Source organism: Dama dama, chromosome 18, assembly GCF_033118175.1.
Source record: "Dama dama isolate Ldn47 chromosome 18, ASM3311817v1, whole genome shotgun sequence".
Taxonomy (NCBI): domain Eukaryota; kingdom Metazoa; phylum Chordata; class Mammalia; order Artiodactyla; family Cervidae; genus Dama; species Dama dama.
In genome coordinates this window covers 23,601,736-23,627,911 of record NC_083698.1, presented here as the reverse complement: position 1 = coordinate 23,627,911, position 26,176 = coordinate 23,601,736, and the positions used below count along the sequence as shown (strand labels likewise).

Here is a 26,176-nt window from a genome sequence, read left to right as displayed (position 1 = left end):
TCTACACATGGACATCACCAGATGGTCAGCACCGAAATCAGATTGATTATATTCTTTGCAGCCAAAGATGGAGAAGCTCTATACAGTCAGCAAAAACAAGACTGGGAGCTGACTGTGGCTCAGATCATGAACTCCTTATTGCCAAATTCAGACTGAAATTGAAGAAAGTAGGGAAAACCACTAGACCATTCAGGTATGACCTAAATCAAATTCCTTATGACTATGCAGTGGAAGTGAGAAATAGATTTAAGGGACTAGATCTGATAGACAGAGTGCCTGATGAACTATGGACGGAGGTTCGTGACATTGTATAGGAGACAGGGATCAAGACCATCCCCATGGAAAAGAAATGCAAAAAGGCAAAATGGTTGTCTGAGGAGGCCTTACAAATAGCTGTGAAAAGAAGAGAAGTGAAAAGCAAAGGAGAAAAGGAAAGATATTTCCATTTGAATGCAGAGTTCCAAAGAATAGCCAGGAGAGATAAGAAAGCCTTCCTCAGTGATCAATGCAAGGAAATAGAGGAAAACAATAGAATGGGAAAGACTAGAGATCTCTTCAAGAAAATTAGAGATACCAAGGGAACATTTCCTGCAAAGATGGGCTCGATAAAGGACAGAAATGGTATGGATCTAACGGAAGCAGAAGAAGTGGCAAGAATACACAGAAGAACTGTACAAAAAAGATCTTCACGACCCAGATAATCATGATGGTGTGATCACTCACCTAGAGCCAGACATCCTGGAATGTGAAGTCAGGTGGGCCTTAGAAAGCATAACTATGAACAAAGCTAGTAGAGGTGATGGAATTTCAGTTGAGTTATTTCATATCCTGAAAGATGATGCTGTGAAAGTGCTACACTAAATATGCCAGCAAATTTGGAAAACTCAGCAGTGGCCACAGGACTGGAAAGGGTCAGTTTTCATTCCAATCCCAAAGAAAGGCAATGCCAAAGAGTGCTCAAACTACCGCACTATTGCACTCATCTCCCATGCTAGCAAAGTAATACTCAAAATTCTCCAAGCCAGGCTTCAGCAATACGTGAACCACGAACTTCCAGATGTTCAAGCTGGTTTTAGAAAAGGCAGAGGAACCAGAGATCAAATTGCCAACATCCGCTGGATCATTGAAAAAGCAAGAGAGTTCCAGAGAAACATCTATTTCTGCTTTATTGACTATGCCAAAGCCTTTGACTGTGTGGATCACAATAAACTGTGGAAAATTCTGAAGGACATGGGAATACCAGACCACCTGACCTGCCTCTTGAGAAACCTGTATGCAGGTCAGGAAGCAAGTTAGAACTGGGCATGGACCAACAGACTGGTTCCAAATAGGAAAAGGAGTACGCCAAGGCTGTATATTGTCACCCTGCTTATTTAACTTATACATAGAGTACATCATGAGAAATGCTGGGCTGGAAGAAACACAAGCTGGAATCAAGATTGCCGGGAGAAATGTCAATAACCTCAGATATGCAGATGACACCACCCTTATGGCAGAAAGTGAAGAGGAACTAAAAAGCCTCTTGATGAAAGTGAAAGAGGAGAGCGAAAAAGTTGGCTTAAAGCTCAACATTCAGAAAAAAATCATGGCATCTGGTTCCATCACTTAATGTCAAATAGATGGGGAAACAGTGGAAACAGTGGCTGACTTTATTTTCTTGGACTCCAAAATCCCTGCAGATGGTGATTGCAGCCATGAAATTAAAAGATGCTTACTCCTTGGAAGGAAAGTTATGACCAACCTAGATAGCATATTAAAAAGCAGAGACATCACTTTGCCAACAAAGGTCCGTCTAGTCAAGGCTATGGTTTTTCCAGTGGTCATGTATGGATGTGAGAGTTGGACTGTGAAGAAAGCTGAGCCCCGAAGAATTGATGCTTTTGAACTCTGGTGTTGGAGAAGACGCGTGAGAGTCCCTTGGCCTGCAAGGAGATCCAACCAGTCCATCCTGAAGGAGATAAGTCCTAGGTGTTCATTGGAAGGACTGATGCTGAGGCTGAAACTTCAATACTTTGGCCACCTCATGTGAAGAGTTTCAGGGCTCAGCTTTCTTCACAGTCCAGTCCATACTAAAAAGAATCACTCAACATTGGTGTGAAGCAAAGTAATATGCAAGTAAATGCACTTGCTCTTGGTTTCCTCCATGTTGCTTTTCAGCATTTCTTTTTCCTGGCATCCTCTTACTCCTGAACACCCCACTTCAAGCCATTTCAACATGCTCTAGAGTCCCATTTCTGCAGCTTGGTAGAGGTAAACTGCTATATTGTTGATAAGGCTTAAGATAGCCATCCCAAAGGCGTTCCTTTTAAATTATTTTGTTCACTATTTCACTTAGAACACTGTCTGCCAGTAGTTGCTGCTGCTCCTGTTAGTCACAAAGTCGTGTCTGAATCTTTTGTAACACCATGGACTGTAGCCCACCAGGCTCCTCTGTCCATGGGATTCTCCAGGCAAGAATACTGGAGTGGGTTGCCATTTCCTTCTCCAGGGGATCTTCCTGACCCAGGGATCAAACCCATGTCTCCTGCATTGCAGGCAGATTCTTTACTGCTGAGTCATCAGGGAAGCCCTGCTATTTCTTTTAAATTAGAGGATTGTGATCGATGACTCTCTAATTGCTGACTTTTAGGTCAGTGTGAATAGGTATTGTGCTCTGAGAAGATTTCTGAGTGTCTCTCGAATTATGTTCCATAATAGCTCCCTAGAATACAGCTGGTAAAATCAGTTTTAGGGACTATGTTCACTAAATCTGAATAATGCCATCAATATAGAGTGTCTTCAAAAAATTTCTATTGTTATAAAACAAGATCACAGACTTGGAAGGAAACTTAAGAATTATGCACATGATTGCTGGTGAGGAAAATGACTTCTGGTTAAAAGTTTATATTATAAACACAAATTTAATTTTTTCCAGCCAAATATTTATCTAAAATGACAATAAAATAATTGTTTCAAAAAATGTATATTCATAAAGAGAGGGAGAACAGAAAATTAGACCATAGCAATATGGTTTTGGAAAGTATATGATCTAGGGGTAATAGAATTAATAGATATAAGAAAGTCAAATTCTAAACCAGAAAACAACCTTGTATTTATACCACAAAATTCTAAAAAGGATCAAAGACTGGACCTGAGGGTAAAGAGGAGAGGATTAACTGAGCAGAGAAATTCTATTTCTCAGTAATGTTCCCAGTATAACCACATGGCAACTGGACCTCTCCCCTACCACCTCAAAAGACTAGAGATTCATTCCCTGGGTGGAATAAAAGACAAGAGTTCCTAGCCAAGTAGCCACTAGACAGATGTAAAGACAGAGGTTCCCACTGAAAACTGAAAGATTAAGGGAATGTAGGCACAGTATATGTTGAGGGTTCCCAGCCCTCTTTACCCAGCTTGGCTCTCAGAATGTGGGCAGCCAGGTCTTTATAGTTTAATCCTGTTATATATAAAGATAATAGAATAATAACATTTAGAGGGGGTAAAAGAGTCCTTGAAAATTAAAATCATGAATGTAGTCTAAAATGTAATAACAGAGTTGGAAGAGAATGTTGAAGAAATTCTCAGAAAGTAGAGCAACCTGACCAAAAAAATAGAAAATAGAGAAAATAAAAGAAAATTAGAGAGCCAGTTCAGTAGTTCAACATTTGTGTAGGAGTTCCAGAAAGAGAATGGTGAACATAAAAGAGAAAGAAATCAACAATACACTCCAAGAAAAATTCCCCAAATGGAAAGATATGAGTTTCTCGACTGTAATTTCCCCAAGCTCACCACAATGGTTGAAAACAGACATGCACCAAAGAACATCACTGTAAAATGTCAGAACACTGTCCTCCAAACAGAACACATGTGCTCACATGTGCACACACATCATATTCAAGGATCAGGAATCAGAACTCAGAATGGCTTCAGACTCCTCAAAAGCTACACTGAAAACTACAAAACAGTGGAGTGATGCCTTATCTCTAACCTAGAATTCTACCAACCCAATGAGCCAAAATATTTGTCCAAATACGAACACTGAATATACACAATCGCAGGCATACACAATCTTAAAAAAAAAATTACCACACGGAACACTTTCTCTGGAAAAGCCACTGGAGAAGGCAGTTCAGAAAAACGTAAGACGCATAATACAAGAAACAAGAGGGGGCAAAGGGAGGCCCTGGAATGGCTACGAAGGGTGATTAAAATTGTGCACAGAGGTATGCAGGGCAGGAAGTCCAGATTGGAGCACGTCAGAAGGTTCTGGGCATACTTCTTCAAGAAATAAAAGCTACTGAATGATTCATTGAATAGATTCGGTAAGCTGGGAGACAGTTTGGGTGGAATAGGTAATAGTAACTAGTAAAAAGTATATTCACTTGTTTGGGTTGCAAAACAAATACCACAGACTGGGTGTCTTAACAGAAATTTATTTCCTCATAGCTCTGGAGGCTAGAAGTCCAAGATCAAGGTGCTGGCAAGACTGGTTACATTTTGAGGCCTCTCTGCTTGACTTGTACATGGCCACCTTCTGATACCTTCACGTGACTTTCTATCTGTATGCACACATGTCTATTCTTTCTCTCTCTCTCTTTCTCTCCTCCTCCTCATCTCTTTCTCCCTCTCTTCCCCTTCACCCTCTCCCTCCTCCCTCCTATTTTCACTCTCACTCTTGCTCTCTCTCTTCTCTCCCTCTGTATCCTAATCTCCTCTTCTATGATGACACCAGTCACACTGGATTAGGGCCCACCCTAATGTCCCCGTCTTAACTTCATTACCTCTATAAAGGTCCTAGTAGCTTCCCTAGTAGCTCAATTGGTTAAGAATCTGCCTGCACAAAAAAAAAAAAAAAGAATCTGCCTGCAACATAGGAGACCAGGGTTCAATCCCTGGGTCAGGAAGATCCCCTGGAGAAAGAAATGGCAACCCACTCCAGTACTCTCGCCTGGAGAATTCCATGGACAGAGGAGCCTGGTGGGCTACAGTCCATGGGATTGCAGAATCGGACATGACTGTGTGACTTTCACTTTCATAAAGGCCCTATATCCAAATACAGTCCCATTCTGAGACAGTGGGGGTCTAGAACTTCAACATATAAATTTTGGGGCAGGGAAACAATTCAACCCAGAACAAAAAACTACTTAACAAATCAAAGGAAAATAAAATCCAGGGAAGTAGAGGAAATCCAATAAAGGGAAAATAGCTAGAGTTTAACACATGGCTTAGCTCTGAAGAGCATGGGTTGTCATAATAACATAGCCAGTGAATATTGATTTAACCAAAATCACAATACTGCCACATTAGGAGAATGGGAAATGGAAAGTATGCCTGTGTATGGAAAGTATGGAAGTGGAGGCAGGAAGGACAAAGCATTAAATCCTCATTTTTGTGGAAACTCAACAGCTATTGTCTAAAGCGGAAAAATCAAGTGGCAGCAATACCAGCATGTGACTTTGAGATACGCAGCTAAACAACCAAAGATTACTTAAAAAACTGAAAGTTGTTGCTAACTTTGGGGGCTAACAAATGAAGGCAGAGTGTGCAGAAATGTTGCTAATGTATAGAATTAGCTAATTCTTTAAACTATTATAATAGGGATACATATAGCTCTGTTAAAAACATTTTTTTAAACAAAGAGTAGGTCCTTAATATTCATTCCATGCTTACTGTATGTGCTTTGTTCAGTACTTCACATATGCCATCAAATTTCTTCATCATGACACCCCTTAGTTATGAGGAATAAATATCCCATATATTATATAAGGGGGCTTCCCAGGTGGCGCTGGTGGTAAAGAACTCACCTGCCAATGCAGGAGATGTAAGAGATGTGGGTTCAGTCCCTGAGTTGGGAAGATCCCCTGGAGGAGGGCATGGCAACCCCATGGAAAACCCATGGTCCCAGTATTCTTGCCTGGGACCCTGGTAATCTCAAGGACCCTGGTAAGCTTACAGTCCATAGCGTCGCAAAGAGTCAGAGACGACTGAGCCAACTTAGCATGCATGCATATCACGTAAGAGGAATCAGAGCTCTAGACAAATATTTGCTAAATATTATCAGCTTATTAGTGACAGGATTATAACTATACCTGAGCTCCCTGTTCAGTATCCAGAGTTCCAGACTCTGCCAGGAATTATTATGTAGCTATTGGTATTATTCTTTGGATTTTCTTCTTTCTAAACATTATCTTATTAAATATAGGACACACTAGTCATTATTTTTTAGCTTCCCAGCACTGAATCATCCTCCCCACAATTCAAGGAATTCTTTATCTAATGAGCCTTGGTAGGTATTAGGACTTACTCCTCATTAGGCAAAATACTTGGTTTTCTAGATTTCCTGGCAGGTAATGTGTGGACACATGACTAGGCTAGGATGCAATCCGACACATCCCCTCTGAACTTCAAATCAAGAACTAGTAATGCCACCCAGAGGAAATCATAATTCCAGAAGTCACATGCACCCCAGCGTTCACTGCAGCACTAGTCACGATAGCCAGGACATGGAAGCAACCTAAATGTCCATCAACAGAGGGGTGCATCAAGACGTGGTACAATGGAATATTACTCAGCCATAAAAAGAAAGAAACAGGGTCATCTGTAGAGATGTGAATGGACCTAGAGACAAGTAAAGTCAGTCAGGAAGAAGAAAACAAATTTCACCTGTTAGTGCCTATATGTGGAATCTAAAAAAAAAATGGTACAGATGATCTTATTTGCAAAGAGAAATTGAGACACAGATGTAGAGGACACATGTATGGACACCGAGCGGGGAGGGGGAGAGAAGCGGGTGGGGTGAGTCGGGAGATTGGGACTAACATACACACTACTGTGTATAACATAGGTAGCTGATGAGAACCCACTGCGTAACACAGGGACCCTGCTCAGTGCCCGGGGGTGACCTCAATGGGGAGGAAAGCCAAAAGAGAGGGGGTCTGTGCATCTGTAGAGCTGACTCACTTTGCTGTACAGTGGAAACTAACACAACACTGTAAAGCAACTATACTCCAAGAAAAATTTAAAAAATCAGCAACAAGTAATGCAAAGAGGCAGAGACAGTTTTGTGTTAAATCTGGTGGTGGCAGAGAAGGAGACAGCAGTGGAGATGGTGGTAGCAGGAATGGGGACAGGAAAATAGCAGCACAGGTGGGGGCTTCTCTGGCTGATTGGCAAGTCAACAGTGCGCGTGGAAGCCGCTTCTGTGATATGGCTTTGGCCGTGGCTTCTTTGAGCCCAAGAATTTTCTACACTTGGTTCCTAAACTACCTAATATTCACCCAGTATCATTTCAATATATTACTTTCCTGCTTAACTCAGCTAAAGCATGCTTCTGTTAAGTGAACTTCTGTTTCCCTTAACTAGCAACTTTGCAAAGTAAAAGCTCAACTTGGCAGACCTAGCTATGATGCTTGAAAAAAAACAACAACCAGAAACTGAAGAAACAAAACCTAAAAACTATTTTTAAAGGAACAAAAAAGTATCATATTAAGTAAATTATTATCATTACCGTCCCCAAACTTATAATTTATGATCCATTACATGACTTTCCTGATTCACTGACAAAATGGAAATATTATATTTATAAGAAAATATTAGAATTTTTATGTACACATTTTTCCATTCAACAAATACTCGTGGAGCAGCTACTGTGTGCCAGCCCTGTGTTAAATTCAGTCGTATAGCTATGAAAAAAAGACAAAACCCCTGTCTCTTTTCCTAGCAGGGAAAGAGAAAACAAATAATACTTACAATAAATAAATTGTGTATTATGGAATCAGTTGATAAATGCTATGGGAAAAAAATAAAGCATGGAAATTAGGGGTGCCAACAGGGAGATAATGTTGTATTTCAAATGGGCTGGTCAGGAAGACCTCACAGAGCAGGTAATATCTGAACAAATTCTTGATGAGGAAAAGGGAGTGGGCCATGAGAATATCTATGCAGAAGCACTTGACGACTTGCCAGTGTATATAAGTCCAGAGATAATAGGGTGTTGTTGGGTCAGTGAGTTAGGGAGAGAAGAGGTATTAAGGTCAGAGAGATAAGCTGGTAGCCTACATGTGCAGAGCCTTTAGGCTACTGAAAGAACTCAGCTGAAAATAATAGGTAACTATTAGAGATTTTGAGTAGAAGAGTAACATGTTTTGACTTAGATTTCCACAGATCACTCTGTTTACTGTCTTTGAGGGATTCTCAGTGAGGAGCAATTTTGTACCCCAGGGAGCATTTGACAGTGCCTAGAAACAATTTTAGTTGTTGCTTCTGGGAAGAAATCTGATATATAGTGTGTAGAGGCCAGGGATGCTGCTAAATATCCCCAAATGCACAATACCACCCCCACAACCAAGAATGATCCAGTTCAGAAGGTCAGTAGTATCAGAGTTGAAAAGCCTTGGGGCTTTCAAGACCCCTAGACCAGAGATTAAATGACATGATACAATTCTGAAAAAGTCTATAATTATGTGTTATTTAAAGGGGTATATTACTGCATGTTTGATATTATAATTACAATAGTCCCTACATTTACATGAAATTCTTAAGTATTAGTTGGGAACAATTTTAATAATATACACTGAATTATATAGGAGGAAAAAAAGAAAAATTTCAGTATACTTTTAGGATTTATAAGTTCATACATATGGTGTTCCTGTCCAATGAGTGAACATGATGCATTCATTTGGATCAGTTTAAAATGTATATGATACTTGAAAATAAAATCTACACTTTAAAAACACTGAGAAATAACTGTCTTTGTACAATGCAAATAGATCTTCATTTTCATGTTTTTCCCTCTTTATTCCCTGTTCTTGATATTTTCATATACATTCCCCCCCCCCCCCCGCCCCCCAAACAGGTTACATTTTTTGGATCGTAACTAGATACGTTGTGTAGTTGCTAGCGGTGTCTGACTCTTTTGTGATCCCATGGACTATGGCCTGCCAGGCTCTTCTGTCCATGGGATTCTTCAGGCAAGAATACTGGAGTGGGGCTGCCATTTCCTTCTCCAGGGGATCTTCCCAGCCTAGGTATAGAACCCATCTTCTGCACTGGCAGGCGGATTCTTTACCACTGAGCCACCTGGGAAGCAACTAGATACATAGTGTATATCAATTTCACAACCACGCAGTGAAATCTTATTTAGGTTACTTTTTTGAGGAAGTTTTAAATATTTGGTAAAATATAATTCTTTCAACAGAGTTGACATAAGAGAGAGAATTAATATTACACTGAGATAACAGAAACACATAAGAGCCCAAAGGAATGTATGCTAGTTCATTTTATTCATTAATTTCTCATACGATCTACCACAGGGTTTATGATGCTCTAAATAGTTTTTTGGAACAAAGTATGGCATGTACAAATGAAATGAATTTATTCATTTATACTAAACCTGATTAAAGGAACCAACTAAACTTTCATGAGGCAAAGCATGTTGTGAAAACTACCTGAAAAAAAAGTGTTGCCGCTCAAAGAGTTCTTTACAAATATTTAAAACTGTACATTACAAATAATTATTTGACTTTTCAAATTGTGACTTGCTAGTTTTGTACATCAATATACCTTCCTAAAATACACACACATGTGCCCTTTACCAAATTTGCAATATGTGCTGCCTGTCTGGCAGATAGGGAAAAATAACATATCTTTATGGCACAGAAGAATGAGCTCACTCTTTCTTGAAGTGATTTTGCTTATTTTAGTGTGGAAAATGTTGTTGTAAATATTTTCATTACTTTTTAGATGGTGAAGTATGACTTTGTCAGAAGATGCATTTTCATTTAAATTTACTTTGTAAGAGTTGTCAACTATTCAGTTTTTGCTATGTGGTGGAAACTCAGATTGTATTTTGGCTGGTTCCTTGGTGAGGCATTATACACAGGTTTCTCATCAAATGATTACTGTAATCTGTGATAAATAGAATATACCCAAGTATTGATAGATCTTCCAGAAATAGAAAGACACTCACATTATAGCACTATTATACACTCATTATTAAACATCTGTTTAAAAAAAAAGCTTTTGAGGACATGAGCCAAAACACAAATAGATCAAATGTATACAGACCATCTGAAACTGTAGTATAACATGCAAATCACTTAGACCACTCATCCGAGCAGACCCAGATTCTTAGGAAAGCTAGAAAAGATGAACTGTGACCTAAAATTCCCTCAGTCAGGCTCACTGGAAGATGAAACAAGAGTGTTTTGAAGGCTTCAGTTTGTATACACCTAAGAGCAGCTGCCTCTCACTAATTACATCAGTGGAGGTGAGAGAAAGATGACTCAGAAAGAGTTGCTGCGGAACTAGTGAATATCTACACAATACGAGGAGAAAGCTAGCCCTTGGAGAGCATAATGGAGGAAGCAGGATAGCTTTAACAAACCTAGCAGAGGTGGGGCATTGCAAATCCTTAGAAACAACTTGTACCTATTTAATTTGTTGGTTCAGGGTCAGACTAGACGCTCCAGTTTTATCACTCATTGCATAATAATGGGGAGAAGTGTGCACCCTTTGAGCATGTTCGGCTCCAAAGACACCAAACCCCACACTCATTCATTGTCTCCCCAAACCACTGCTTTCTCTCATTCCATTCCAGGTAGTTTGCAACCACAATGCCCTCACCAGGAATATCAGTTCAGTTCAGTTCAGTTCAGTCGCTCAGTTGTGTCCGACTCTTTGCAACCCCATGAATCACAGCACGCCAGGCCTCCCTGTCCATCACCAACTCCCAGAGTTTACTCAAACTCATGCCCATTGAGTCGGTGATGCCATCACCAGGAGTATAGCCACTCCCTAATTCTATCTCTAGAGCAGGTACCATCATATTCATTGTTATATTTTATCAGTAGCCTAAAACAAGTACAGAATAAACCATATTAGATAGGATGCTTTTGACTATAAGTAATCTCTAAGCTCAACTCAAGAAAGTGAAACTGCTTAGTTGTGTTCGACTCCTCGCGAACTCATGGACTGTGGCCTACCAGGCTCCTCCGTCCATGCGATTTTCCAAGCAAGAGTACTGGAGTGGGTTGCCATTTGCTTCTCCAGGAGATCTTCCCAACCCAGGGTTTGAAACCGGGTCTCCCGCATTGTAGGCAGACGCTTTACCGTCTGAGCCACCAGGGAAGTCAAGCTCAACTCAAACTGGCCCATAAATTAAAATACTCATTATCTCACATATGTAGCAGTCCAGAGGTTGTAAGAGCCTCAAATCTCAATGATTCTCTGAGCTCTGCTTTTCTCAGAGCTGGATACAGCTCTGGTTGGATACACCCATCAGTTGGAAGGATGGTTTCTGGCTTATAAGCCAGGCCAGAAAATGTCCAGAGGAAACAGTGGACCTCTCTTCCAGTGCTCTTTGAGGAATAAGGAAACCTTTCACAGAAGTCTCCCAGGAGCTACCTTCAATGTCTCTATTGCAACAATTGGATTCTGAGCCCATTCATTGACTAGCCACTCACAAGGAGGATGGGGTTATCCTGACTGGTTTAAACAGTTTAGGCTCCACCCTTTGGAAGTGGGAATGGGACCACCTACCTGAGTAACAACAAGTGTGTACTAAAACACAAACTCAGATTCTGCTATAGAGGTAAAGGAAAATAATGGATAATGAATAGACAACCAATAAAATGATCAGTACATTTGCCTCCACGAAATTGTTGATTGAATAAATGAATAAACAAAACAGATGTGTTCATTTAATTTTACTATCTTGTGCCTTAGTTGTTCCTAAACAGAGGGTAGGAAATAAATCTAAGAACATTTATTTATGTTCTACAATAATGTAAGAACAATGCTGGTCACAGATTCAAACCACTGTTAGCAAGACATTACAATTCTAAATATTTATGTTCATTTGTCAATGTTGATGTTTTTCACCAAGATTCTCCATATCATTTCTATACTGGCATAGTAACTTACTGATAGTAGTTCACCCAGAGTAATCTAGGTTGTAAAGAAAACTAATAATCACATTTTTCTATAGGAATTTTGATGAAGTACTATCATAGCTAACATGCCCATTAGAGTTTTAGATGCTGAATAAGACTTTAATTTTTTATGGAGTGTGAATACAACTTAGCAACCAGTCAACTACTGATCAACACAAAAATTCACATTGGCTTATTCACTCATCTCATGACCACTTAAAATTTATTTGAATATGATATCTTTTCAGGATTATATGGAATTGTTGTTCAGTTGCTAAGTCATGTCTTACTCTTTGTGACCCCATGGACTGCAGCACTCCAGGCTTCCCTGTCCTTCAGTATCTCCCAGTTTGCTCAATTTCATGCCCATTGACTTGGTGATGATGCCGTCTAACCATGTGAATAAATCTATTTTTAAAGAACAAAGTTAAGTGATGGCTATTTGGGAAAGAATATAGTTTGTTAAACATAAACAACCAAACATAGAAGAGAATTTAGCCCTTTTGTTGTACCCTTTCTCCACCAATCCCTCTTCAAAACCAAAGTACAATAGTTGACAGTGTGTGTAATCCTTTCCTATGTATATAATGCATCTGTACCGTCAACTATATGAAAATTCAGTGACTGCCTGAAGGTGGGATGGTGTCCACTATAAGAGAGCCAAAAAAATATTAAAAATCCCTAATCACACCTCTCCCCTTAGACACAGTGCCAACATTTGTACATGTTCTTTCCTTCAAAGCTGAACACTGAACACCACAAGGAACACACATGAAAAACAATGATTAGTCACTTTTGCCATGCTTGATGAGTTCCATCTTTTTCTAATTGGAGGTCACATACTGTGACCCAGGATAATTTTTGGCAGAGTGTTTAAAAGTTTTGAACTTGTATGCCCTTGAGTAGTTTTTGCACTTTCCATTTCACTTGTTAGCTGCCTGGGCCTTGAAGGTATTTGTGCTTGTTCTCCTAGAAATTATTTCAAGCTTATGCAACTTATCCTGGCACTTAATACTAATAGAAATTTTTTTTCCATTTTCCACTTAGTTGGTTAAAAAAACAGACAAATTGCAATGTAATATTGAAATACTTCCATAAACATGACTGCCTAAAGATTCGGTGCTGTGAATCTGGACTATTGCTTGACAAGCAGACTACTACTGAAAACTCAAATCATTATTTTTTAATCAGCTGGTGTTTGAAAGTTTAAATTTAGAATGCTAGGACTGGATCATCAATTTATAATGAACAAGATACAAGCTGTTGGAAAGTCAAACTTCAGAAAGTTGAGAAAGACTGACTAGCTAACTATAGTGATTGTTTTGGCTTGAATTTTAGTTCACTCCCGCTCTTTGAAGAGAGCTTGGAAGTCCAGTCAGGCCCCACTCCAGAGGAGGCAGTGGGAAGTCTCTGCCAACTCACCCTGACCTCTAAGAGCAGCTTCAAGGGCCACACTCAGTGACCTTGATGAGCATTCCTGGCAGCTGGTGACATGGTGGTTCAGTGCCTGGCACTTCCTGAAGAAGCCAGATCAGCTTGGGAGGTAATCAGTCCCTCACATGGCAGGACAATGTGTGTGAGTTCTGGGGAATGCATGCAGGACCTTTGGAGAAATGTTGATCACTTTACAAAGGATCCTGCCCCAAAGGGCAGTCTGCCAAGGCGAGGAGATGCTCAGATGTAAGAACGACTGGGATACAAGGTTAGGGGAGATCTGGAGTGGCCAGCAAAGAGGAATCAGAGTTGGAGAAACCTAGCAGAGGGGGCTTTGGAATAACCGAATGGGAGAAAACAATAAACTCTGAGAAATGGGAGAAAACAATAAACCAGTGGGTGCAAACTGAATAAGAACTTTGCTTTTCCTTGGCCTTTCCACTGCCTCCACACTTCTTCATTCCATACTCACTTGAGAAGGCTGGGGCAGAGGTGCAAGGCAAGAAAACAAGCAACCACATCCCCTTGCTAATGAAGAAGGCAGATGGCCATCTGCAGTCAGCCCTAGCTGAATAAGAGAGGAGAGATGGGGGATGTCTCGTTTATGAATTAACATATTGATCTCCACATTCTCATTTCTGAACTGAGACTATGACTGTGGCTTAAAATAGACTGAAAGTTCCTGAACTACAAAAAAGAGAGAAAAAAAAGTCATGGGACTGCACAGGTTTTCTTCCAGGGAACTGGGAAGCAGCAGCTTACACTGAACAGTTTTGAAAGAATATGGGAGGAAAAAGTAAAACTCTCATCTGACAATGTCTCGCAAATCGACCTATTCAGTATGCCTGTGTGCAAAGTCTCCTCAATTGTTTCTGGCTGTTTGCGACCCTGTGGACTGTAGCCCGCCAGGCTCCTCTGCCCATGAGGATTCCCTAGCCAAGAGCACTGGAGTGGTAGCCATGCCCTCCTCCAGGGGATCTTCCCAACCCAGGGATCAAACCCACGTTTCTTAAGTCTTCAGCGTTGGCAGGCAGATTCTCTACCACTAGCGCTATACCACTTTGTATATACATATAGTTTCTTACCTATATTAAAATTAGGAGTATAAAATATTAATACTTTTAATGATCAGTTCTATTAAAAACATGAAATTAAGATTGTAGTTTAATCATAGAGCCATGTAAAGATCAAATATCATACTACCTTGTTATGATGTAGCCATAAGTATTTTAATTTTTTAAACCTAGAAAGATCAATGACCTCTGTCAGCTCCCTAGAAAGGAAAAGAGAAAGTGAGTGTTAGCAACAATTAATTTATTCATGTCTAAAGTTGCTTATATAGTATGATTTGGGGAGAATTGAAAAGGCCTCTTTCTGTCCTTTCAAAATTATTGGCATATTTATACAGGCTAATTTCCTACATTCCACTTTTAAGACTTCATTCTTGGGTTAAGATTTTTGTTAGTTAAAGCAAATACTAAAAGGAGAGAAATTTATCACATTATTAGAATTTATACCTCATTATGACTGAATTTATTGGGACCTTCATTTTAAAAGACTTCACTGAGGAGAGGCCAGAGGAACAAAAGTAAGCGCAGAAGACACCAGACTTAAGGTCAGTGTGGGAAACCGCATTGGCTCCTGCTTCAACACTGCCTACACGGTCTTTAGTTCGAGGTTGTCCAGATCTTGGCCAAACTGGATTTAAGACATGGAAACTGCAGGACCCAAGGAGGCAGAGAGTGAGTGAAGGGTTTTATTCTCCCATTGTTGTTTATAGTACATGTGTATGCTAAGTCACTTCAGTCATGTTCAACTCTTGTGACCTCATGGACCGTAGCCCACCAGGCTTCTCTGTCCATGGGAATTATGGACTTCTCCATAATTCCCACGGAAGTCCATAATTTTTAATATTTTGCCACATTTATGTTCACTCTCTTATCTGTATACACAATTTACCTATTAGCTAGTTAATAAGTTTCTTGGTGAATTATTTGAAAATAAGTTGCAGACATGACTCCAGGGCTTTGATTCATAAATACTTCAGCACACGCATCCCTCAAATAAGGACATTCTCCTGCTTAACCACCATACCAATATCAAACCTAAGAAAATTAAAATTGAATTCAGCAATATTATCTAACACACTGCTATTCATATTCAAATTGTTCCTGTTGTCCCTACATTTCTTTTATAGATTTTTTGCTTGTTTAAACCCAGAACTGCATCAACACTGATGCATTGGTATAACCCATTTTCATTTGGTATAGCCCATTGTTGTTTGTTGTTTAGTTGCTAAGTCGTGTCCGACTCTTTGTGACCCCATGGACTGCAGCATGCCAGGCTTCCCTGTCCTTCACTGTCTCCCAGAGTTTGCTCAGATTCATGGCCATTGAGTTGGTGATGCCATCCAATTATCTGCCGCCCCCTTCTCCTCCTGCCTTCAATTTTTCCCAGCATCAGGGTCTTTTCCAATGAGTCAGTTCTTCCCATCAGATGGCCAAAGGATTGGAGCTTCAGCTTCAGTATCAGTCCTTCCAATGAATATTCAGGATTGATTTCCTTTAGCATTGACTGGTTTGATCTCCTTCCAATGAATATTCAGGGCAGTCCAAGGGACTCTCAAGAGTCTCACAATATGAAGGCATCAATTCTTTGACACTCAGCCTTCTTTATCATCCAACTCTCACATCCATACATGACTATTGGAAAAACTATAGCTTTCACTATACAGATCTTTTTTGGCAATGCGATCTCTTGCTTTTTAATATGCTGTCTAACTTGGTCATAACTTTTTTCCCACGGAGCAAACGTCTTTTAATTTCATGGCTACAGTCACCATCTGCGGTGATTTTGGAGGCCAAGAAAAGAAAATCTGTCACTCTTTCCACTTTTCCCCCATCTATTTGCCATGAAGTGATGGCACCAGATGTCATGATCTTAGTTTTTTAGAATGCTGAGTTTTAAGCCAGATATTTCACTCTTCTCTTTCACCCTCATAAGAGGATCTTTAGTTCCTCTTCACTTTCTGCCATTAGAGTGGTACCATCTGCATATCTGAAGTTGTTGATATTTCTCCCAGCAATCTTGATTCCAGCCTGTGGTTCATTCAGCACAGCAGTTCGCATGATATATTCTGTATAATCCATTAGTCTTCCTAAATTAAAAATAGTCACCTTCTCTCCTTTATTGCCTTCAACATTTACTTTCTGAAGAGTCCAAGACAGTTGTCTGATAGAATTTCTCATATTCTTGATAGGTCTGATTGCTTCTTCATGATTAAATTTAAGGTAGATCAATTTTTAGTTACAACAGTGGTAATTACTACATCACATCAGGAGGCAAAATGATGCCACTTTGTCCCACTCTTTGTGAAGGTTGTGTGTGTATGCTTAGTCACTAAGTTGTGTTCAACACTTTGCAACCCCATGGACTGTAGCCCTATAGGCTCCTCTCTCCATGGGAGTCTCCAGGCAAGAACACTGGAATGGGCTGCCATGCCCACCTCCTGGGGATCTTCCTGACCCAGGGATCTCTTATGTCTCCTGCACTGGCAGGCAGATTCTTTACCACTGAGCCACCTGTTCACCCTGTTGGTGAAGTTCAGTGATTTGGTTAAGGCTGTATTTTCCAGTTTTCTTCATTGTGAAAGTATCTACAAATTTTATCATTGAAAAGCAATATCTGGGGCAAAATTCTGAGTGGTTTGACATTGGACATACTGCAAAATGATCACCAGATGAAATCCAGTTGCTGAAACCATACAAAGTTAAATACAATATTATTGACTGTATTCTCATACATTCCATCCCCAACACTTACTTATTTTACAACTGAAAGTTTGTATCTCTTGATCATTTTCACCTATTTCATGCCCCACCCCCAAATCCCCCTCCCCTCTGGTAACTGCCAAGAGAACAGATTGGTGGTTCTCAATAACTGCAGAGAACAGATTGGTGGTTCTCAATAACTATTTATTCAATGGCTTTAGTTTTGATTAATAATATTGACCTGAATCAGTACATTTGGGATTATGAAATGGTAATTTTTCTAATCCTCTCATTCTTTTTACATTTATTAGCTGGTACTTGGTAAAAAAAAGATCTGCTTCTCCCCTTTCTTTCTCTCATTCCTTCTCATCTCCACCCTTCTCAGATTTGAAGAGTTTTTTCTTAAACTTTTATCATTTTTTTAATTTTTCTCAGGTTATCCCAAACAGAAGGCTTTTCAAATGGACCACCTTGTCCTTTCGACAGGTACCATTAGTCTTCAAGCACTTCCCTGACACAACAAAATATTCTGGGTTCCTTCAAAGCAACCTGTAATATATTTGCATACATAATGCATTCTCCTCTTTCACTGAAGATGTGTAGCTAATTTCTGGGATGGCACATTTGTACACTGACACACTTATGGCACTGGACAACAATGATGATACGTCAGCTCCATTTTTTTTTTTCCTGTGAAAAATAAAGCCGCCATCACGTGGTAGCAGAGAAACTCAAGCCCCATTTAGAGTGTTTCTACAAGGATTCCCAGAAAAGTTATTTTCATATATTAATGCTATAAAATATCAACTGCGTCACATCACTGTCAAATTAATTTTCTCATAATAGTTGTACTGACACTCTGCTATAGGTAATATAATAAAACGGCTCACTTTTGAGGAGAATTTAACTTAAGTCAGAAAAGGTTTATTTTGCATATGAATTTGTCCTAAATTAATAACAGGCTATTACATTTTAAGGTGAGGCCAGCGGAAGACGATAGAAACTCTACTAATGATGACAATGACTCATGCTGACAATGATACATCGGCCCCGTTGTTACAGGATGTGTTCTCCATGATTTCTCAAGGAAACAGTGATATGATCCTTTCCATCTTCCACGGGCAACAAAGACTTAGGCAAATAACCTAATTTACCCAGTTTATTGGCATCTGGACTGTGAAACATTTTTTGTACCTAGATGTATTATATGATAACTTAGTATTCTTAGGACACAAAATGTATTATCCTTGAATTGAGAAGACCACTAATTATCCACTGTCATAAAATCAATATTTCCATTTTTCTAGTGTTTCAAAGCTTTTCCTATTGTTATCTACTTATCCTAATGATCAATAGTGTACAGTTGTTAAAATCATGAAAGGTTTAGAGATGCAATCTTTTGAAGACAAAAAAATATTTATTGTTACTGTAAGACAGACTGGTCTATAGAGAGGATCAAAGCATGACCTTAAGTTTGTCAGAATTGCCTACCATATCTGCTCCATTCTAAAAAGTTTATTTTTTAAAATCTTAAATTTGTTAGCTATTTAGTCTCTTACTACGAAGAGATTCAGGGTCATTACAAAGATAACTATTATTCATGGCACTAATGAACTAAAACATATTTAATATTTAACAAAATAAATATGTTTATTAACAAAAGATTTCCTCAAATCACCAGAGAAAAAGTGATTAACTTCATTGATAAAGTAGGATGTTTTCTTTAAAAAGTAGCTAAGTTCTGAATATTAAGTACAAGTAGAAATATGCTAAGTCTCTTTTAAAATAATACCTGGAATTCACAGAGATCTAAAGGTATGAAAGAGGAGAAAGAAAAGTTAGGAATACGATCACTGTTATGAAAATGCCCAGTGTAGCTACATAGGCATCACTGGAGCACTAGTAAAACCTGTGCTCTCAGCATCCAGCCGAGCACAGACTCCGCCTTCCACCTGGACTCTACCCCAGGCCCCGTGACTTGCTCTGAAGAAGAAGGACTCACTTTGCTGCCTGCCACGTTGAGAAGTCAGAGTGGAATCAAAGGAAATTGTCACATAAGGGAGACGTTCTCCCACGTACCAGTAAAATTAGTATGAAGGTTATTGGCTAGTGGTTATAGCATAATCGGGGCTATTATTTTAGTACAGTGGTATAATGAGTCGTTATCCTTTAGTCACAGTAGTAATACTAACTGCACTAATGCTGATTGTTTACTGAGTACCAGACCCTTCCCTACTCTCAATTAACTCACTGAATCTTCACAATGGCCCTGTGAAGCAGGTAGTACTGTTATATGTAGGCAATAGGTTTGCCAGATAAAATACAGGATCCACAGTTAATTGTGCATTTCAGAGAAACAACAAATGTCCCAATGTGATGTGGGACATATTTATACTAAAAAAATTATATTCATTTGTTTCTCTGAAATGCACATGTCACTGGTATTCTATACTTATATTGGCTAAACTGACCACCCTAATAGGTTTATGACATGCACAGGATCATCCAGTTGGAAGAGAGAGAACTGGGATTCAAACTCAGCCTGACTCCATAATCTTTGTTTGTATCCATTTCAGGATCCTGCCTCTCCAATAGAGACTGTGAATGCCAACAAACATGGGCTACTTGCCAGGCCACACAAGGGGAAAACAATGGAAGAGAACATTTGAATCTATGCAACATAACATGATGCTCTTCTCTTTCTTACATAAAGTACACTTACTTTTGAGAAAGAAACAGCTCAAAGACATCAGCATCCCTCTTGTGGCCACATATCTTTAGCTGCTCTTCAATTGCCTGGTAACATATAATTAATCTGTCAAGCCACATTCCACTGAGCAGAAATACTGAGACATTTGCAGTCAATAACAATAATGTCTACAAAAAGATCAAAAGAAAGGTGAATATGGAGGCAACTACTCTAAACTGATAAATTCCAACACTACAATTCAACATTACTTAATCATTTTTGTGGTTGAATTTCATTATCCTTAATCCTAAGCACAGATGTGTAAATAAATTTTAATCAAGAGGAAAAAAAATGTGCGTGTGTACTTATATACCAAAAACAAGCTTTTTATTCTCCATGAGGAAGAATAATTTGGTCTTTAAATATCTGTAAATATTTCTTTAAGCATGAAGGACTGATATTTGGTAGGTTTTCCATTTTCACAGAAGACAGTGTCAAGGTTGGAGATGGAAGGAGAAGAGTATAATGTACCCTATAAGTTCTCAATAAATGTCAGACAAATGAATGAATGAGTGTATGAATGTTATTTTTTTTCCTCTGCAAAGAAATAGTGTCTTCATGTTTCAAGAGTTACTAATATACTTGGACCATGGGAATTTTTGGTGGAGAAGAAGCAGTTTTTATTCCCATAGGTTTTTTGTTTGAAAATACATATCCAACAACAGTTATTTAACTGCTTTGCTTTTTCTTCTTAAATTTTTACTAAATTACAAAATGACATTTATAGGTCACGTGGCCTAAGATGATATGGAAAAATTAAAGACCATCTATAATTTGTCAATGAAGGAGTAATGCTAATAAGACACAGCAGAAGTGGAGAGTATAATCATTGCACTTCTGGAATCTGACAAACACTGTAATTATCAGGGTCAAAGCAATCACCAAATTTCAGAAATTTCAGCCTGAATTTGTTGTGGGTGGTGAGGTTTTAATGTCAGTAAGGGATTTATGGATTTTTTGACACTGGTTTTGTTATTTAGTAGGGGACATTAAAAAGCTAGATTTAATGGGATGAACAAGTATCTAGAGGTGAGGAAGACAGATATCCCAGGGATGGAGAACAGCTGCTAATTTATACCCCAAACTTTCTTTGTGACCCTGTTACACAAGTTGGATCTTGGGGCTTGGAGAATTTATTGGTTCAGGTGTAGGCATTTCCATTAGGGTATTTTGTGACCATGATAAATGAGCTGAATCTGGAGTTTGAAAAAACCCCATTAGACATCCACATCTGGGTATTTTAATTTAAACATTGAAACCATCAGCTTGTACTATACACAGTCAATCTCAATTTTGCCAAAGTGTTTTGAATGTTAAAGCTTAGTCAAAGTATAATTAAAATTTTGCAGCTATCTATTAAAATTACAAGATGGCTTCTAACTTAATCTCACAGTTTCACATCTAACACTCAGAAATACATCAGTACATACACACACAAGCAAAATGTGAATATCATTGCTCATCTCATACATACATTGTCTGTAGTTGTGAAATATGCCCAATTAATTGGAATAGGGGTTATATTAAGATGCAACTTCACAGTAGGACATATGTAGTAGCTTAAAAACAAAGAGAGATAGATGTCTAGACCTAAAAAAATATCCAAAATATAATTTTAAGTAAAAATGCCATTGGCAGTATAATATTTATATATGTAACAAGTTTTGTTACTAACGACATTTATATGCACACAAAATGCACACACTCCAAACCATTAACAAGTTATTACTTGAGATTACAAGGGACTGTCACTTTTTAGCAAATTCCCTTTTCAATAATGTTTGAATATTTTGTGATATACAAATATTAATTTAGTAATCAGAAATTAATATACATTCTGAACATTTTACCCATGGAATGAATATTTCAGGACTTAAATTTTGAAAAGAAAAAGATGAAAAAGGGAAATGGAAACTCACAATATGTAAATCACTGATGTAATTAATTATTCATTTACCCAGCTCTTTATCATGGCATACTTCCTTCCAAGCAAAACTTTCATATGAATCTGGTAACAAGAAGGTGTCATAATGCCAGAGAACTCGAAAATGCACCAAGAGGTTTCAAGTTTCAGTGAACCCGTGGTGGAACAGTTCCAGTTCCCAATCAACAAACAACTTCACTGGCAGCATATTCCTTTCATCTAAAGAGACACAAGAATTCTTTCCCTGAACTGTTTTGTTTTTTTTTTAAATTGTGGTAAAATATACATAATGTCGAATTTACTACTTTAACTGCACATTTTTGTGGTAATAAGTGCATTCACATTGCGGTGCAGCCATCACCACCATTCGTTTTCAGTTTTTCATCTTTCTCAGATGAAATTCTGAACCCACTACCTCTTCATTTCTTTCCCTCTCTCCTCTGTTTCTGACACTTACCCTTCTACTGTCAGTCTCCATAAATTTGTCTACTCTAAGTACCTCATATAAATGGAAGCATGCAGCATTTGTCTTTTTGTGACTGGCTTATTTCACTTAGCATAATGTCTTCAAGAATCATCTAGTTGTAGTGTATGTCAAGACTTCCTTCCTTTTAAGGCTGAATAATATTCCATTGTATGTGTATGCCACATTTGGTTTTTTCATTTAGCTATCAGTAACACTTGGATTGCTTCCACTTTTTGGCTTTTGCGAATAATGCTGCTATGAATATGGGTGTACAAATATCTGAAACCCTGTTTGCACTTCATTTGAGTATATATTAATAGTCAGAAGTGGAATTTCTGGATAACATGATAATTGTATGTTTAACCTTTTGAGGAACTGCCATACTATTTTTAACAATAGCTGTACGCAGCAGCATACTTTTACATGAACATTTCTACCGAAGTTTGTCCAAACAGGTCATTCAGCTATTTATTGAACCACAAACTACTGTGGTTCAGGCTGTGACTAGTTTAGTCTATGGCTAGCTAGTAAATGTAGCAATGAATCAGGTACTATGTCTATTCCCTATAAGTAAACTTTGAATAAGAGAAGGAAGGATAAACAATGTTGCAAAAGAAGGTTGCGAATGTTAAGCGCTATGAGAGAAGAAAAATACCACTCTAGTGAATTCAGAGGAATAAGAAAGTACTGTGAACCCTGGGAACTTTAAGAGGATTTTAGGGCAAGACTGACAAGTGGGCTCAGTCTGAATGATGAGGAGAATTTAGACAAAGATTTTGATGGATGGGTGTTTTAGTTACAGGGAAGTAAGTACACAAAGGAGGGAAAGCAGGGGAAGAACGTACAAGGCATTAGGCTGGTACAGTCTTTGGCTGCAGGGAAAAGGAATAACAGCAAGCAACTGTGAGGGATCCATTTTAAAAGGTGAATTGGGGTCATATACTTGTGCTCACTTTGAAATTTAGGCTCAGAAGTATGTACCTACTGCTCAAAGAAAACTTTAATGGGTCTTAAGAATTCTAACTTAAAATCACATATTTTATGTAACCTAAAATTAAATTTAATTTTGTATATATATAAATGAAACATATACACTAACAGCATGGTAAAATCAGTGTAAGGAAGTCTAATAAAGTTCTGATTTTTCCCATGACAACTATATCAATGCTTTTAAATAATATCCAATATCAAGTTATTTTAAAATCATTTTTCCTCCTTCTCTTTTGGTGCCCTTGCTTTGTTGGGCTGTAAAAGGATGGACTTAATAACGACTGGGTAATTAATCAATGGACTCAACTCTGGGAAGTTTGCAGAGAAATATTATAGGATTTTTAAACAGGAAAAAAGATGTGACAAAGCATGCCATATCTCATGGCCTAGGGTGCAGATAGAACTGCAGACAGGAAGCAAGGTTGCCTCTGGAAAATCAAGTCAAGATCTGATAAGCCTGCCCCAGGGACAGAAGCAAGTGAGAATGAGCAGGGAACAGGGATGACATGTGAGCTACAGAGAGAACTGATGAGAACTGGCAGGTAACCGGAGGCAGAGAATAAGGGCAAGGGAAGCCACCGGTGATGATGATGATGTGATGACACGATGATGAGAAAGGTGACTGGGAGGAAAGATGCATGCAGTGGACAAAGGGTGAACCTGAGGCAATGGTGGAAGAGGTCAAGGCGACCACCAGAAAGTTGCAAGTGGGAGAGCGAATCTCACCAGAGTGTCAGGATAGGTATGTCCAGCCTGTTCGTCAGCCAGCACAGAGGAGAAAGTGGGACCCAGGGAAGACCATCCTGAAGTGTCTACATTTGGAAGGAGGAGTAGAGAGCCAAGCTGTGTAAGAAGATACATGAGGGATTGTTATAAAGTTATGGAGAGAAGCAAAAAGACAGTGGGAACAGAGAGGGCGGGTTTCAAGAAGGTAGAACTTGAATCTGCAATATTGTGTAGCATGGTAGAGAATATCACACAGAAAAGGTATTCAATTTGCAGAACAATTTCAGGAATCTGATAAGGGGAAAAATGTTAGCTTTCAAATTAACTGATTGATGAAACAGGAAAATAAAAACAACCCAACACAAAACTTGGATGTAGATCGTTCTAGCATAGAGAAGAAAAAAAGCAGCTACTTCCACTGCAGATACCTTGGGATCTAGATAAAATAGAATAAAATGTTTGAAAATTGTGGGACTACTACATCCTAGAAGAATGAAGACTTTATTAAGATCTATGGAAGAAAATATCCTCACTTTGATGATTTATCTACTATAATGATTCATTCCTATACCTTCATGCAATACACATGCGTCACAAGTTAGGATTTAGTGTGAAGTTTCCATTTCATTACAGAACGTTCAGCCTTGACTAATTATCATAGCTCCAAGCCTTTCTAGACAAGCGTGAGAACTCGAGAGCACCTTGTTAGGTCCTAAATGGCACAACGCAATTGTGACTTTTTTTCATTCCCCAATCAAGGATTCTTTTAGTCATTATTTAAACTGTCCTCAACTCCGCTTGTATTGTCCCTCAAAGAACTTTTCCTCCCCAGTGTGTCAATCTGCACTTTAGGGAAACATTTGAGGGCTCTACATGTGTGTGTGTATATATATACATACATATATATATATATATATATATATATACATGTACATATATATATATGTATATATATAGGAGGGTCAAGATTTCAAATTTATGGTGTTGTTAATCTGTGTGCCAGCAGGCATCCTCAGTTGCTTCAGTCCTGTCTGACTTTTCCTGCATTCTGTAAACTGTAGCCCTCCAGGCTCCTCTGTCCATGGGATTCTCCAGGCAACAACACTGGAGTGGGTTGCCATTCCCTTTTCCAGGGGATCTACCTGACTCAGGGATCGAACTGTGTCTTTTACCTCTCCCCTCTCCTGCATTGGCAGGAGGGTTCTTTACCACTAACGCCACCTGGGAAGTCCTGTTAGTCTCTATAAACTGCCATAATTATATATGCATGAGATATTAAATGGGAAAGGGTCAGTGTAAATCAATTAGTGTGGATCGGGGCAGTCCTCAAACCCCAGTCAGGAGATGACAGGCTTCTAGCCCCAGTGGAAGGTCTGGCTGGGGACTGTGATTGCGTTATCCCTTCGCCCCGGACCCCGGGGTGGCCTCCAGCGGACTGGAGCTCTGTCAGGATCCCCCGAAACGCTCCACGGTCTGAGGAAGAGGGAGATGCTTACCATACGGCTGATTTCCAGGGCAGCTTCTGCGGCCTTCGCTTGGATTGCTGGGTGTCGGCAGGCACGCGGCAGATGACTGGGGTCCCTGGCCATCAGGACACCGGGGCATTCAGCAGCACCTGTGGTCGACCCAGCCTGGCCCGCGGCTGACTGTTCCGGCGGTTACCAAGAGTTACCACCACCCTGTGGACTAAAAGCCAATCCGAAGTAGGGAAGATGTGGAGCCAAATCCGGACTTCTGTGACGTTTGCCCTTGTGGCCCTGCAACAGCCGCTGCGTCGGACCTACGTCTCCAGCGTTTCTCCTACGCGGGGTGCTGCATACCGCGGATGCAGGAGGGATGGCGATCGGGTAGAGACCAGAGACCACGAGTGTATCAGAGGGCCCCACTGAAGTCATCCAGTAATAATAACTCTATTGAGATCTGAATATTAGAAAATTTAGGTTTCTGAAAAGTAGATGTGTGTGAAACCACAGCACCTGCGAAGGGTAGGAGTGAGGCAGGGCCTGGTGGAGCCCTCCTGGAGCTTAATGCAAAAGGGGAAAAAAAAATCAGTACCAGTGAGACTGTCTTTATTTTTAAAATTTGACATTTTTGTTCATCATGTGTGTTTTGCATTAATTTTTATTTTCTGAAAAGAAATATTGCATTAAGATTTCTTTTGTTAAGCTGAGCCACTATTTGGCCAATCTCATCCAATCTTGAAAACCT

At 39.2% G+C, this 26,176-nt stretch overlaps 1 protein-coding gene across 1 annotated transcript in view; it reads right to left on the bottom strand.

Moving 5' to 3' along the window:
- The window catches only part of LRRC72 (leucine rich repeat containing 72), a 50,637-nt gene extending 25,080 nt beyond the window's left edge, over positions 1 to 25,557 (bottom strand). The window contains exons 1-3 of the mRNA XM_061165018.1: positions 25,465 to 25,557; positions 19,836 to 19,909; positions 14,547 to 14,616 (exon numbers count right to left, since the gene is read on the bottom strand). Coding sequence (XP_061021001.1) covers positions 14,547 to 14,616; positions 19,836 to 19,909; positions 25,465 to 25,557 — 237 coding nt within the window. The remainder of the gene's footprint in view (positions 1 to 14,546; positions 14,617 to 19,835; positions 19,910 to 25,464) is intronic.
- Positions 25,558 to 26,176: the final 619 nt, after the last annotated feature.